The sequence below is a fragment of the Gracilinanus agilis genome, chromosome 4 (genome assembly GCF_016433145.1).
Source record: "Gracilinanus agilis isolate LMUSP501 chromosome 4, AgileGrace, whole genome shotgun sequence".
NCBI lineage: Eukaryota > Metazoa > Chordata > Mammalia > Didelphimorphia > Didelphidae > Gracilinanus > Gracilinanus agilis.
This window is the reverse complement of record NC_058133.1, coordinates 109871201-109887746: the sequence shown is the minus strand read 5'-3', so window position 1 is coordinate 109887746 and position 16546 is coordinate 109871201. Positions and strand designations below refer to the sequence as shown.

At 41.7% G+C, this 16546-nt stretch overlaps 1 protein-coding gene across 2 annotated transcripts; it reads left to right on the top strand.

Annotated features, from left to right (window-relative positions):
- Positions 1-653: 653 nt before the first annotated feature.
- RAB29 (RAB29, member RAS oncogene family) lies at positions 654-13184 on the top strand. 2 transcript variants are annotated; one of them, XM_044672276.1, is made up of 6 exons: positions 654-732; positions 938-1182; positions 6254-6325; positions 6778-6959; positions 11129-11250; positions 11800-13184. In XM_044672276.1, exons 2-6 carry the CDS (start codon positions 1059-1061, stop codon positions 11912-11914), a joined length of 615 nt encoding a protein of 204 aa, XP_044528211.1. In that variant the 5' UTR covers positions 654-732; positions 938-1058; the 3' UTR covers positions 11915-13184. The 2 variants fall into 2 exon arrangements, with proteins under 2 accessions (XP_044528211.1, XP_044528208.1); XM_044672273.1 differs by having other exon boundaries at positions 11788-13184.
- Positions 13185-16546: the final 3362 nt, after the last annotated feature.

The following is a 16546-nucleotide window of genomic DNA, read 5'->3' as shown; positions in this document are numbered from 1 at the left end:
TTATTTTTATTTATTCATTTTTAAACCCACCCCTTACCTTCTGTCTTAAAATAAATACTAATGATCACTTCCAAAGCAGGGGAGGGGTAAGAGCTTAGCAGCTGAGGTCAACTGACTTACCCAGGGTGACACAACTAGGAAGTGTCTGGAGCCAGATTTGAACTTAGATCTTCCTGTCTCCAGGCCCAGCACTTTACTCACTTTGCTGCCTACTTGCCTAGTGAACAGCACAAAAATTATTACACCTCACCCCCATCCTCACCCCCCCTTTTTTTTTTTTTTTTTGGCCCTTACCTTCCTTCTTAGAAACAATACTGTGTAAGAAGATGGGTAAGGACTAGGCAAAAGGGGGTTAAGTAATTTGCCCAGGGTCACACAGCTAGGAAGTGTCTGAGGTCACATATGAGCCCAGGACCTGTCATCTCCAGAATTCAGTTTAAAACCAACGCTGGTGTTCCCAAAGAAATACAATCTAGGAATTTAGCGACTCGGGGCCCCACCATAACTACATTTCCCAGGCGCCGTTCGCTTTCTTTGCCACCAGGCATGCTGGAAAATGTAGTTCTGGGAGTTCTCCTACACGTGATGGGTAGGGGGTGGGCATGAGAAAGGGCTGAGCAGAGCCTGGACGTGGACTTGGGTTTCTGGGAGTTGTAGCCACCGCTTTTCCCCGCTCGCATCCAGTGCGTGCCGGGCTGAAATCTGCACCCGGGCCTCCGTGGGTGGACCGAAGTTAGCCGGGGCTTAGCTGGGGGGGAGGGAGGGACTCAGGGGAAGCCCCGTAGGACCGGGCGGCATCTCGGGGCATCCTTTTTAGCCCACGAGGCCAGGTCGGGAGGGGGAAGAAAAGTGGAGGGTGGTGTAGAGAGGGAGATCAGCCCTCCACGCCCCACCCAGGAAGCGCCTTCAAAGTTTCCCTTTTCTGCTTTCTCATCAGCCTAAGCCCCACCGAAGTAAGCGCCCGAGAAGTTAACGCCAACACCGGCACTCGCTGACTTGCCCTCCGCGTCCTCCCCCCTCCCTTTTTCCCGGGTCGTCCACCTGCCTCACTCCGCGCCATGGGCAGCCGAGACTACCTGTTCAAGGTGCTGGTGGTGGGAGACGCCGCCGTGGGCAAGACGTCCCTCGTCCAGAGGTACTGCCAGGACAGCTTCAGCAGACACTACAAGTCCACCGTGGGAGGTGAGAGCCCATCCCAGTTAGGAAGCCCCGTCCTCTGCCCCCGGCTAGGGGAGAGGGGAAGGGATGGGAGTTTGGAGCCGGAGGGAGGCAAGCGAGACAGCCTGTGGTTGGGCTGCGGACTGGAATAGATTGATTCGATTCGGCTGGTGAAGATGAATCCCCAAGGAGAGAGAGGGGCAGCGGCCGGCTGGGGAGCTGGCCCAGAATTATTTCTCCGTTTTCGCACTCTGAATTCGCCTCCAGCCCCAAGCCTCCTCCTGGGGGCCTCTCTGACTTCCAGAGACGGACATATTTTTAATATTCCATGCAGGGAGTGTCCAGGGTAGCTGAGGCGCTTTGGGAAGGCACTGGCATACTTTCCCTTAGCACTTTCGTTATAACTAGTCTGAGAAGGAGCTAATACAAGTAATATTACCCTCTTTTTACACCCAAAGGAGCCAGAGGTCAAATGACTCGTCTGTTTCCACAAAGTGGGGACTAAACCTCTCATTCCAAAAAACAATATATTTTTTTCCACTTCCCCACAATGCCTTTTCCAAGCGGGAGCCGCTGCTGTCATACCCTGCATCATCAGGGAGAGGCTCTCATAGAACCGAGGAAGGTTAGAGAACTTGGGTGAACCAAGGAGCTGGAGCTGGATGTTTGTGACTCCTGGAAGGGCTTTCAGAGAGGTGGAGAATCTTGTGGCTTTGCTGTAAGGGTCAGTTAGGGAATAATTCAGCACTCTTCCCCGCTGAACGCGAAGTTCCTGACTGGCATCACCGTTTGTCAGGATCCTTCTCAGAGACAACACTCCTGTGGGGTTTAACCAAGAATTGCCAGGATATAAAATAGGACGTGTTTGAAGAGGTTTCAGAGACATACAGAAGAGTAGGAAGACAGGAATAGAGTGAGCACTCACCAATAGTTCATTCATTTCAAGGCAGCTGGGTGGCACAGTAGATAGAGCACCAGGCCAGGAGTAGAGAGGATCTGGGTTCAGATTTGACCTCAGATACTTCTTAGTATGACCCCAGGCAAGTCATCTAATCCTGTTTGCTTAGCCCTTGCCCTTCTTTCTTCAAGTTGCCACTAAGGCAGAAAATAAAGGTGTTTTTTAAACTAGTTAATTTCTCTCTCTCTCCAGTGGTCTATGGACTCAACCAGAGTTCTGGTACTGATGTCTGTCGACAGATGCTTTTTATTTAAGGGGAAAATAGGTTTGGATGCAGCTAGCAGAAGAGGGGACACATTTCTTAGAAAATTGCCCCTTTTGAGGGACTATTTTTATCCTGATTTTAAAAAAATTATAAATGTAATTATTCTACATAAAATCTTCATAGACCCCTTTATGCTTATGATAATAGAAAATTATAAAAGAAATTTGCATTTGCCAAGTGTGCCTTTTTCTAGGTAGTTTACTTAAGATCCTCTTAGCTTTGTTTTTGTTGTTCAGTCATGGCTAACTTTCATGACCCCTTGTGAGGTTTTCTTGGCAAAAATACTAGAGCAGTTTGACATTTTCTTTTCCAGTTCATTTTATAGATTAGGAAACTGAGACAAACAGGGTTAAGTGGTTTGCCCAATGTCACCTAGTTAGGCAGTGTCTGAGGTCAGCTCAATCTTCTTGACTCCAGGCCCAGCACTCTTACAGGCCCAGTACTTACTGTACCATCTAGCTGCCCTTAGCTTTGTTTATTAAACATTGACTTAATGTGTGACAAATATCTTTGAAGGAGTTTCCTTACTGAGAGTATCTGTGAGTTCCCTAAACCAATGGGGACACCAGTCTGGAGATAAACATATAGTTATCAAGTAAAATTGGAATGACCACAGATTATTACTTGAAATGGGAAACAGACCTGTAATTTCACTGGGATAGAGAATTTCCAAATGAGAAACTCCTTCAACCAATGCCGGCTGGCCCCTTCTCCTCTAGAGCTGCCCAGAGCACTGGGAAGTTAAATCACCTGCCCAAGGTGACTCAGCCAGTATATGTCAGAAATTAACTTGAACCCAGGTCTTTCTGGATTTGAGCCCAGCTTTCTATCCATTATATCAGTGATGTCAAACTCAAATAGAAACTAAGCCTGTGGGCTGCTTATTGATTTAAAAATTTTTTAATTATCTTTAAAAAATTTTGTTAAGCATTTCCCAATTACATTAAAAAAAAAACAACCTTACATTCTGTCTTATTATCAATTCTAAGACAGAAAAGTGGCAAGGGCTAGGCAATTTGGGTTAAGTGACTTGCCCAGTGTCACACAGCTAGGACATATCTGAGACAATTTTCTTTCTTAAGAAAAGTTTTTTGGTTATAATTTTAACCAAGAAAGATACTAAAATATACAAAATAAGGAATAAATATCTTTGTAAAAACAAGGGATTAACAATTACAAAGAAGAACAGGAATTAACTATTAACCAATGTTTGGTTACTATTTTTATGTCAAGTTTTAAAGACAATGTATATCCAGTCATCATTCTCCCGATCTCTCCACATCTTTCTATACTATTATGCTTCATTTTAGATAAACATACATCTTAAGGCATTATTTAATTATAAGAATATACCATAATTTGTCATCCTTTGTTAAATAAATTAGGCCGAATACAAATAAAGCAACTATTGATATTTTAACTCCCCAAAACCCACAAAAGATTAAATAATCCCTACTTACAAAGACTGATGTTCTTACCTGTCATTTACAGAGGGTTGCCTGGGGTACTAAAAGGTTGAGCCAGTCTGTATCAGAAACAGGACTTGAACTGCCAGGGAAGCCTTCTTGACAAGGCTAGCTTTTTGTCACCTTTTTCATGATGCCATGTCCATGTATGTTGCCATCAATGTGTACAGGAGTCTGGTTCTGCCAGTCTCACTTAACTGATTTTTTTTCCTTTCCTTTTCTTTTTTTTAAACCCTTAACTCCCAACTGATTTTTTCTAATACAAATTTCATAAGTATTTTAAGTTTCAAGGCAGCTACGTGGCTCCTTGGATAGAGAGCCAGGCCTGGAGATGAGAGGTCCTGGGTTTAAATCTGTTCTCAGACATTTCCTTGCTGTATGACCCTGGGCAAGTCACTGAGTCCCAATTGCCTTGGAACCAATACTTGGTATCAATTCTATAAGACATATGGTAAGGGTTAAAAAAAAAAAAAGAAAAAAGAAGTCTTAGTTTTGATCCATCAGAAGTTATATGTATCTGAAGTGCCTACTTTAAAGAGAGGACAAAGATAAAGCAAACCAGTGGGCAGAGTTGATGGTTGGTAATCCCTTTCCTTTGTAGTTAGAGCCCTGCCTTTCATGGCTCTTTATTGAAGAGTACAGATAATAATAATTAGTGGTTGCTCCCAATTTTTCCTCAGTCAGGAAATGGAGCTGGAAGAGACCTCAGAGACCATTTAGTCCAAACCCTTTCATTTACAGAGGAGGAAACTGAGGCCAGGAAAGGAGAGGTTAATTTGCCTAAGGGCATAGAAAAGATGTGTACCACAAAAGTTTGGTAGTCAGATCTAAGTCTTCTAACTCCAAATCTGTCTCTCTTTCCACTCCCCTATACTGCCTTTATTCAGCAGTTCAATTCAATAAGCAAAGCAGGTACCTACTATGTCCTGGGGTTACAAAAAAAAGAACAGTTCCTGCCCTCCTGGAGCTTTTGTTCTAGGAGAGGGGAAGGATATGTACACAGTTCAGTAGACATGAAGTAATTTTTTGGTGGGTTAGGAAGAAGAGAATAGTGACCACTGAGGAATTGGGAAATGTCTTTTGTATGGAATGATGGGACCAGTTAGTGAAGGAGGTAGGGGCTGAGCCAAGAAAGAAGAGCATTCCAGTATGGGGGACAAACTGGTCAAAGGCATTAAATCAGGAGATAAAATGGCCTGGACAGGAAGCAGCATGGAAGCCAAATTGACTTAAGGGATAAAATCAGTCTGTAAGGAGAAGATGGAGCTATTTTATGAAGGGCTTTAAATGCCAGAGAGAGGAGTTTGTCTTTAATTCTAGAGGAAACTGGAAGCCACTGAAAGCTCTCATGTGGGAAGGGATATGGTGAAACCTCTACTTTAAGTATATCAATTTGATATTGGGGTAGAAGACTGAATAGAAAGAGGACTGACTTAAGTTAGAAACCAATTAGAAAGCTATTACAATAGCCCTGGCCAAAAGTGGGTAAGGTGGTAAATGGGGGTAGTGACTTTGTGAATGGAGAGAAGAGGGCAGATGCAAGGGATATTGGGAAGACAGATGGGATTTGGCTATTGATTGACTTGAAGGAATGTGGATAGGAGAAATTGAGAATGACTCCAAGGTTGGGAACCTGGGGACTTGGAAAGATAGCAGTGCCTCTATAATTGGAAAATCTTGAACCCTTGGACTATATCTCCCAGCATCCCTTTCCTCCTTCATCCCCACCTTGCATGCTTACATTGTTTGTATATAGTTGTGTGAAACTCTGCCTCTTGCTCTCTTTTCCCTGTGTGCGGCTGAGTTTAGCTCACTTTTTACTTTCCTCTTGCTTCAAGTTATTATTAATAAATTTATTAAATATAATACTTGGAGTATTTGGATATTAATTTTAAAATCTTACATGCCCTTGATTGAAGCAGGGCAGTTTGGAAGAATGGTGAGTTTTGTGGATAAAAGAGAATGAGTTTGACTCAATGGGAAATTCAGATGGAGATCCCCAACAGGCAATTAGTGGTCCAGGATTGGCACAGAAGAGGCAGATGCTAGAAATTCAGATTCTGCATGGAGATGATGATTGAACTTACCAAAACTAATGGGATCACCTATAAAGGGTACAGAGAGAAGAAGACAGGGCTTTGAGATATAGCTACACCTAGTAGGGAGGACATTTGCTATGATTGTCATCTGACCAAATACCTTTCAATAGTTATCCCAAGTCCCCTCCCTTCTCTTGGTATCTCATATATTCTGAAAGCTTGATTTCTCTCTCTCTCTCTCTCTCTCTCTCTCTCTCTCTCTCTCTCTCTCTCTCTCTCACACACACACACACACACACACACACACACACACACACACACACACTTCTAGTCCCTGAGGTTTTAATTTTTGGTTGTGATTTTGCAGTGGACTTTGCTCTGAAGGTTCTCCAGTGGTCAGATTCAGAAATGGTGAGGCTCCAGCTATGGGATATTGCAGGTGAGTAGGGAAAATAGTACCCTTGGGAGTAGAAATGGGGAAGAAATCTGCTTCACTTAGGTATTGACAGAGGAAATGAGCCTGGTGGCAAAACCAGAGATCATTTTTAAAAACTGGAAAATGGTAGAAGATCTTTGGAAAGACTTATGAGATTGGAAGTTTTATCTCTGAAATAACTGCATTGACCTTTATTTCTATGATGAGGTAAGGTCCAATTAGGCAAGTGAGTATCCTTATCACACCAAGCTGGCTGTCTCTATAGTAATCAAGAAAATATCGATCCTTCCTGGGTTTTCATCTGTCAGAGCAGAAAAACAAGATAGGATTGCTGTGAGCTGCTCTCCATGTGCTCCAGTAGAAGTCAGAGAGGGCCAGTAGATTGATGGGAGGAAGGAGAAGCCTAGGCTGAGCCTGAGACTTTGGATCACTGAGTGTCTCTTGTTTCCTTCCAGGCCAGGAAAGATTCACCTCCATGACCCGTCTATACTATCGGGATGCCTCGGCCTGTGTCATCATGTTTGATGTCACCAATGCCACCACCTTCAGCAACTGCCAGAAGTGGAAGCAGGACTTGGACTGTAAGCTCACACTGCCTAGTGGGGAGCCTGTGCCCTGCCTATTATTAGCCAACAAGGTGTGTGTGTGAGTGCTTGCACACAGCTTAGAGAAAAGTACTTGATTACTCTTGCCTTGACCAGAGGGATGTCCTGGCCGGCTTATTCTGTGAGTCTGGACCTGGATTCTCACTCACTGCTTCTTGGTTAGGTATAGTTATCTCCTATTAAACTGGTTGATCAGGGCAGTACCTTCTGACAGAGTCTCTCAGACTATACTTGTGGAAAAAGTGGGAGAGAAGCACCAGACAGTGGTGCCGTTGGAATGCCTGAGACCTGGTTGAATGACTGGATCCAAAGTGTAGTCCATAGTGGTTTGATAGCATCCTAGAGGGAAGTCTTCAGTGGAGTGCCACAGGAATCATCTGTGCTTGGCCTTGTGCTGTTTGACATTTTCATCAGCATCTTGGAAAAAAAAGGCATAGATGGCAGGCTCATTAAATTTATAAATGACACAAAGCTGGAAGGGGTAGCCCTGCCCTTGGATGACAACTGAGAAGATGAAATTAATAGAGAGATATATAAATTCTTACAACGTTGGGTTCAATAAGTTTACTTTATAAGTACAAGACGGAAGAGGCATAGTTAGATGCAGTTTATCTGAAAAAGATCTTGGGATAGGTAAGGGTAGCTAGGTAGTACTGCAGGCCCCGAGTCAGGAAGACCTAGGCTCAAATCTAGCTTCAGACACTTCCTAGCTGTGTGACTTTAGGCAAGTCACTTAACCCTGTAGGATTTAAATTAATATCCAATACTTGAAGTATCATATTTTTAAAATTTTTATTATCTGACAAAATAGAACCACGGGACTAAGTTTTCTATCTGCTCAAAAATCCTCATTCTACCAAAGGCACAACAGGAAGGAAAGAGCAAAAGATGGAACTCCACACAATTTATATCCTGTCTATGTCAGCACATAATGATAGGAAGTGAGTGGAGTGCTGGGAATCGTAATTTTGCTGGGGATTGTAGTTTTTAGGGTAACAGATTCAAATCACACAACCCTGATTGCCTAGCCTTTGCTATTCTTCTGTCTTAGAATCAATACTAAGACAAGAAAAGAAGGGTTAAAAAAAAAAAGGATCTTGAGGTATTAGTGAACTACAAACTTAATATGAGTCAGCAGCCTGGCATGGCAGCCAAAAAGGTTAGTATTATCTTGGGATGAATTTTTTAAAAATGTTTATTATAAACTTAATACTTGTCAACAAATATGAATGGCTCAGTATACAAAGAAGAACAAAAAGGTTTAAACATAAGTTAAATTTAACACAGAAACAAAATTGCTCTCTTGGTATCCCCTTTTAAAACTTTTGTTTCCTTGAGTATATTTTTAAAATGTTATATTTATGCTTTCTACTTTCTTTTTTTTTTTACATCTCTAGTATTGATTCTTCCCCAACCCCTTCCCAACTAATAGAAGCCTTCCTTCTTATTAAATAGAAACATAATCAAGCAAAATGTGCCTTTAGGCCATCTGTCAAGAGATGGGTAGCTTGCTTCATCATTATTCTTATGAATTCGTGACTAACCATTGCATTGATCAGAGTTTTGCAGCTGAAGGGCAATGGGACCATCAGATCATAGTTTTAAAACTTAAAGGCTGCTTCATCTGATCCCCTCATTTTATAGATGGAAAATACAGGGTCAGAGAGATTCAGTAGTTTGTCTGCAGTTACTCAGCTAGTAAATAGAAAGGGGAGAACTTGGGCCCAGGTCTTCCTGACTCTCTGTCCAGTGCTTTATTTACTAATCCTCATGATTTCTTTCAAAGTTATTTCCCTTGGGCTGCATTATTAGACCTGTAGCTTCCAAGCATAAGGAGTTGATAGTAGTTTCTTCAGATTCTGTCCTGGTCAGACTTGTTGCTGTTCAGCCATTTCAATTGTGTCTGACTCTTCCTGACCCCATTTGAGATTTTCTTGGCAAAGACACTGGAATGGTTGGCTATTTCCTTCTCCACCTCATTTTGTGGATGAAGAAAACTGAAGCAAGCAGACTGAAGTGACTTGCCCAGGGTCACCCAGCCAGTAAGTGCCTGAGGCTGGATTTGAACCCACAAAGACGAGTCTTCCTGACTCCAGGCTTGGCATTCTACCCACTGTACCACCTAGCTGTCCTCCCTGGGCAGATTATCTGTGGATTATTATGATTGGTTCTAGGTGACAGCTTAGGAAGGCTGTTGATAGGCTAGAGAATGTTCAGAGGAGATCAACAGAAGGATCTTAAGTCTATAAGAGGATGAGTGAAGACATTGGGGCTATTCACCTGAAGTAAAAGAGAATTGGGGGACATATGATAACTGTCTTCAAGAGTTTGCAAGATTGTCATATCAAAGTGGAATTAAACTTGTTTTTATCTGAAGGTAAAAAATTAGGAGTAAGAGATAGAAGTTACGAAGAGGCAAGTTTAGGCTTATTGTTGGGAAAGCTTTCCTGATTGTTGTTGAGTCATTTCAGTCTTTGTGTCTGACTCTTAAGTGACCCCATTTGGGGTTTTCTTGGCAAAGATACTGCAGTGGTTTGCCATTTCCTTCTCCAGCTCATTTTACTGATAAAGAAACTGAGGTAAAAAGGGTTCAGTAATTTGTGTAGGGGCACACAGCTTGTCAGTGTCTGAGGCTGGATTTGAACTCATGAAGAGGAGTCTTCCTGATTCTGTGTCCAGCGCTCTATCCACCATGCCACTTAGCTGTCCATTTTCTAATCATTAGCTCTATCAAAATCAGCATCGGCTGTCTTGGTGGGTAATGGACTTCAGTGAAGGCTTTCATTGAAGGACTTCAAGGAAAGTTCGAATGACTACTTGTTGGGTATATTCTAGGGGATGTTCCTTTTCCCACTGTAATGCTGGTATAATGCAGATGGTATAGGTGCAGCCAAGGGGCCTAGGCAGATGTAGATGGAATATAAAAGGTAGGGAATCCCAAACCAAGGCTGTATGAGAGTTGGATAACCTCCCACAGTAGCTGGGTCAGGTCCCCTTTAAGCCCAAGGTTCTCTGCTAATAGGCCCAGGGCTTGGAACCAAACCAACCAAGACAGTTAAAATGTCTCCAGAAAGCTGATTGAAACTCTCTGAAAGCTCAAGTTGGAAATGGATAACTGGCTTAGAATGACCTGCTCAACTAGGCTGTAACGCAGATCTGACAGCTATTAAAGATTGTTGTTGATAGGTAAGCAAGGCTCCAAGACTGATCAGGCTCAAGGTTAAATAGGGTTTAATTATAAAATAACTGAGGGAAGAGGAAAGGGAAGGTAGGTGGGTGAAGGAAAACCCTACAACCTTGCCTAAATTTTTTTTTTATAACCCTTACCTTCCATCTTGGAGTCAATACTGAATATTGGTTCCAAGGCAGAAGAGTGGTAAGGGCTAGGCAATGGGGGTCAAGTGACTTGCTCAGGGTCACACAGCTGGGAAATGTCTGAGGCCAGATTTGAACCTAGGACCTCCCATCTCTAGGCCTGACTCAATCCACTGAGCTACCCTAAATTGTTGATGTTGATTAATCCTGGAGCACAAGTTGATGTTGTTTAGGAGCAGAGTGAAGAGACAGCCTTGAGGGCAAATCTCAACTCTGTAGCTTGTTGCTGAGCCCAGAGGCTGGGCAGCCCCTGGGTCAGTTGCAGATGTTCTTGGTTGTAGCCTTATCACTAGCTGGTATGAAAGATGTTATCTATGCCAAGGAAGTATTGAATATTTGGCTGATGATTGACTAATTCCTACCTGCCTAACAGAAATCTCCCAGAAACCACCCTCTGGCCCAAGCCCTCCTCCTCCCTAACCCTCCAGGTGAGGTCAGAGAAGAAGTGCAGCTCCCAGGGGTTTGGAGACCTCCTTTTATACCCTGTCCTTAACTGATACCCTGACACACGGCCTGGGTGCTCTGCCAGGTTCTGTGTTCTAAAATGACAACTGACAGCTTGCACTCCCAGAAATATGGCTGCTCATTTCTGCACATAACACCACACAGCATAGACTTGGTGGTTTCATGGTCCTAACTCTAAAATTCTGAGATTCTGTACCCAGGTTCTTTTAAGGATCTGTGAAGAGAACTGCCCTAGAGGTCCCTAGTGGGATCCTGAGTGTTGAGTCCATTGTAGGAGGATTTTTTTTAAAATGCGGTCATTTGAATAATACTTTTCAAACTGAATTTTATGATATTTCCTTGTCTTCTTTCATGTCCATAGTCTGACTTATCCCCATGGGCAATGACCAGAGACCAGATTGACCGGTTCAGCAAAGAGAATGGTTTCACTGGATGGACTGAAACATCAGTCAAAGAGAACAAAAACGTTAATGAAGCTATGAGGTGAGTAGATATTGATTCCACACGGACAGGAGGAATCTTGCCCATCTCTTCCTTGGTGATGCCTTCTCCCATCATCTCTACCAGCTTTGTGCTTTACTTGTGCCTGGGGGTCCTACAATGGGCCACCTGAGCATATTAGAACAATAGCTTCTTCTCTTACTTTTTTTAAACCCTTAACTTCCATCCTAAAATCAATGCTGTGTATTGGTTCCAAGGCAGAAGAGCGGTAAAGGTTAGGTAATGGGGGTTAAGTGACTTACCCAGGGTCACCTAGCTAGGAAGTGTCTGAGATCAAATTTGAACTCAGGACTTTCCATCTCCAGACCTGGCTCTCAATCTATTGAGCCACCCAGCTGCCTCCAGAACAATAGTTTCTTAAAATCAGGGAGTCCTTCCTCTCTCCTTAAGGATATCATCAAGCAAATTTCTTATCTTTTTTCTGAACAATGATGATGATTTTAAAAAAAAAAAAGATAATTTGGAATGTCTGCCTTATCTCTTTTTCTTCTTCAACCTGCTCTTCAATCTGACTTCTAGTTTATTTCCTAGAGTCCTTATTGAACAGATGATGGCCAATACCAGGGAAGGCAACACATCTCTATCCACACAAGGCGACTACATCAACCTGCAAACAGTATCTTCACCTGGCTGGTCCTGCTGTTAGTTGAGTGCAGCTTTCTCCTCATCTTGGATTGGAGAGATCTGACCATCTCTTTGTTATTCTTCTTTACCCACACAGCTGTCTAATTAAGAAATTGGGATGACTCTCCTACTGAGAAAACCCCAGACTTGTTCCATTTCTTCCAACCTAGCAGGGTGGTACCTCATTACTCAGGCAAGACCGATAAGTTCCTGCGGGTGTTTCTGCATTGGTTGGATATGTGCTCTGAGTTACTCCCATGGCACAGGCTATGTGGTTCAGGTAGTGGATTCCAAGTAGAGCCCTTTATGCCTCTGCTCATAGGACCTAGCTAGAATTTTATTGGGGTGAGGGGAGATCGAAGGCAGCACATTTTTTCCATTATGAACCCCAATTTTCTTGAGATGGCCATTCCATGATGGCAACATCCTGACCAGACCAAGAGAACTAAGATCAAGATGTTTTCTTGCCAGACTCTTTTGTGTAGCTCTCTCTGCATCCAGGACTTTGGACTTAAGCATCTAACTTTTGTCTGGCCATCTGCAGACTTGGAACAACTCTAGCAGTTCTTGTGTTGCATTTGTGGTTTTGAAAAGACTCTGAAATCATCTCCTTAACAATGGTGGGACTTTTTATCCATATGTCTTGCATGACAAGAATATCTCTATTCCTAAGTATAGACAAGGAGGAAATGACTAGAAAGTCCTTCTGGGGTCTCATTCCTCATGGTACAAAGAGTATATATAGTTTTACAGGCTGACTGGTTAATAAAGAACCTGGTGGTCACTCAGCTCAGCAAAAGACATTTGCTGACTACAGTATACCTCAGATAGAAATGGGACTTTGAAGTTCTCTGAATCCAAGAGGAGGAAACAGAGAGAAGGGGAGAGACAAGCAAGACTGGATTCTGAGGGGGTGCTTGGCTCCTGGTACAGGTTCATAGCTATAGAAAGGTTGTGTGATCCTGGGGATAAGGAGGTTTACTATGTATGTAACATTAAGCACAAAATCCCATGATTCTCTTTCATGTCACGGTCCTCTTCTGGATGGTGGGATTTCTTCACGGGATTAAAATGGATGGGAATGCTCTTTGAGGACAATAATCTATTCAGAGCTTAAGCTAAGTGTTAGGTCACAAATGTGGAAGTGATGAACACAGAGGCCAGGTAGCAGGGTCAGAAAAGAGACCAAAATCTTTCCAAGAAAAATGTAAACCATTTAATACAACTTTTGTACAATCCTGAGAGACTTCTAAAGATTCCTTTTTGTGTTCAATAAATTTTGTTGACAATTATGGGGCTTTTTTTGTACTGTTATTCAAAATTTTTTACTGTGGTGATTCTTGAGTAAAATCTTTCACCTTTATGAAAGAAATTGATTTTAATATACTCAATTGTCCTGAAAAATCATGATCAAATTGAAAATAAGTTTTATGTGCTCATTTGGTAATCATTGATTTTTAATGTGGACTTAAAATGCGTCCATTTACTAAATCAGTCTAGAAAGTTATGAGGGTGGGAACATTTTTTTAAAAAACATGAGAAATGAAAGTGTCTTCTGTACCTTACCTATTTAGTCCCAGGTTATAGGGATCCTGATCATATTCCATAAGTAGAACTTTTTTTCCCCAATAATCACTGGGCCATTTGATGTCAAAACCTATCACATTTTGCCAAAGTAGAATATAAAAATAATGCTGACTTTCTTTTTCTTTCCCATTTGCTGACACAGGATTTACCTGTCTTTCACACATTGCCAGAGGCCACCAGCTAGCGCTTCTTGGTTCTCTCACCCAATCAATATACAATGAATGTACAGATTTGGAACTAATTAAGGAAAGGATGGAAACAGTGCTGCTAACTTAACTAATTACTTAGTCTTCCTAATATTCTCCCTATCCACAAAAAATGAAAGAAAATAATAATATATGTAAATAGAATTGGGTAAAAGAGAATGATTATGGTTAGAAATGTGAATATACTTCTAATTATATTCTATTATTTTGATGCTACCTTCATGTCTGTAATATGATAAATACTGTTTGGAGCACAGGGATTGTCACCTCCCCCCCAGAGGAGTCTTTATTTAAGGCAAGTTGCTCAACCTGTTATCTTGTAATTTTCTGGCCACAGGTAGTGTCATTGTCACTTGAGGTCCTCTGAATCATAGAGAGAAAGGAAACTAAGAGAAGGGGACAACAGTGAGTAATTCTTAACCAGGAGACAAGCAGAAAGCATAGCTTGGTCATGGGAAGAACCTTTCAAAGAAGGGCTAAACACAGGTGTACAGCCTTGGTTATCCCACTGTATCCTCAGCTGTCTTCAGTTTTCTTGAAGGTGATTCTAATCCTTTTGCAAATGGTGAATTTGCTTAGCCAAAAGAGCCAAATGCTCAAGTCAACAGTTGTAGTCTCCCAGGGGCATCAGCATCCTTCTTCATGCCACAATTCTGTTAAAACCAGCAAGCTGACACTATTCCAAGGTAGTTTCTCCAAAAGGCTTCCTCTGGTTATTGCCAAGAAAACTCCTTAAATCAGGTATGTCTGGGTGATGTGTTTTCCTTAATGTCTCCAGCAGAACTTATATTTTCTTCAGGTTGTGGTCACTCTGCCCACGGGCGGCTATCCTAGTTTTCCTTTAATTGTTTTTTCTTCTTTGTTCTGCCTTGATGTTTCTGGGAAGTGACCTGCATTCAAGACAACGTGATTGGAAATGATAACTTGGGTCAGGAGAATGTGGAGCTCTCCTATTGTATTATGCAAACTCCAATGGGCTCCTAAGAGACTCCACAAGAGAACAGTCTTGTTTTCCTTGCTCACTCTCACAGAACAAATGAAAAAGGAATATTCAATAGCCATGTAGGTAATTTTAACTATTAAAGACAAATGACTCCCACATTCTGTGAAAGAATGAATAACACAGCAAGAGAAAATATCTTTCGGAGAGCTGTCAGCACACATCTTATGCTTTTTGCCCAGTGCTTTTTTTCCTGGAAAATCTTTTTTTTTTTCGTATTACACGTAGAATCAATTTCTGACAATTGTTTTCTGACATTTTGCAGTTCAGATTCTCTCCCTCTATCCCTCCCTCTTCTCCCTAAGGCCATAAATAGTCTGATATAGGTATACCATATTGCTAATGCTGTGACAGATACCCTATGCTTTTTTATTTTGTTTTGTTTGTCTGATAAGTTCAAAAATTTTTACTTTTCTTTGACTTTTTAGCATAATCTGAATTTATAGGATAAGAGGATTTAAAGCTGGATGGGACCTCAGAGACCATTTCATCCAGCTCTTTTATTTGAGGTCATGTACAACCCCTTTGTTTAACAGATCAGGAAACCGACCTATATTGGGAAAGCAGCCTATTTCTCTAACATCACATAGTTATTAAGTAGCAGAAAAAAAAAATTGAGTTGAGGTCCCCTGATTCCAAATCCAGTTTTCTTTCCACTACAAGTTGATGTCATGAGCTAGCTGTAGATGAAGTGTTCTATGTCTTCCAAGTCAAAGAAGAATTCCTTGTGGATCCCTTGGTCCTCTAGATGCTCCTTTTGGTGGAGGACAATGTGTGATTGCATGAAGCCTCAGAATATTAGAGACCCTTCCAAATGAGACCCATAATTGCTCAAAGGACATGTAATTTCATGAGAGCCGTACAGTGCTCACAGCGCGCGCTCCTGTAACAGTGCCTGAAAAAAACTGACTTTATGGCTCCTGCAGAAAGAGCCATACGTTACTGACCCCTGCACTAGTGTATTTCCCCATCCTATCCCTCTTTCTATAGTCTTCTTTATTTAAAATAAATGTTTTTAAACCCTTACCTCTCATCTTAGAATCAATGCTGTGTATTGATTCCAAGGCAGAAGAGTAGTAAGGGCTAGGCAATGGGGGTGAAGTGACTTGTCCAGGGTCACACAGCTAGGAAGTATCTGAAGCCAGATTTGAACTAAGGACCTCCTGTCTCTAGGCCTGGCTCTCAATCCACTGAGCCACCGACCTGCCCCCTATAGTCTTCTTTAAACATCATTAAGACATAACACACATAATGGAATCCTTTCATGTCTTCTCTCTAATTAGACTCTGTCCTCTGATAATGACAGGGTTTTGTGGGTATACATGTATCATCTCCCCATATTAGAATGTAAATAATTGATTATTGTTTAGTCCTTCATCATTTTTCATTCATATTTTTCTTTTAATGTTTCTCAACTCATATTTGAAATTCAAAGTTTTCTAAAAAATGCTTGGAAATTCTCTATTTCTTTAAAAACCCATTTCCCGCCCCCTGTAGGATTAGATTCAGTTTTGCTACTGTTATTCTTTATTGTAAGCCTCTATCTTTTGCCTTCTGGAATGTTGTATTCCCAAACTCTCTTCTTCCTAATGATGGCAAATAAACTGCATGATTCTTAATATTCAATTTTTTCTTTCTGGCTGATTTCTATATTTTTAATTTGACCTAGAAGCTTCGCAATTTAGCTACAATGTTCCTAGGAGTTTTCATTTTAGGGTTTCTTTCAAGAGTTGACTGGTTATTTTTTCTCTTTCTAAGAGAGAAGGGCAGCTTTCTTTTAAGATTTTCTGAAATATGATGTTTAGGCTCTTCTTTTTGTTCATGGTTTTCAGGCAGTCCAGTGATTCTTAAATATTTTCTC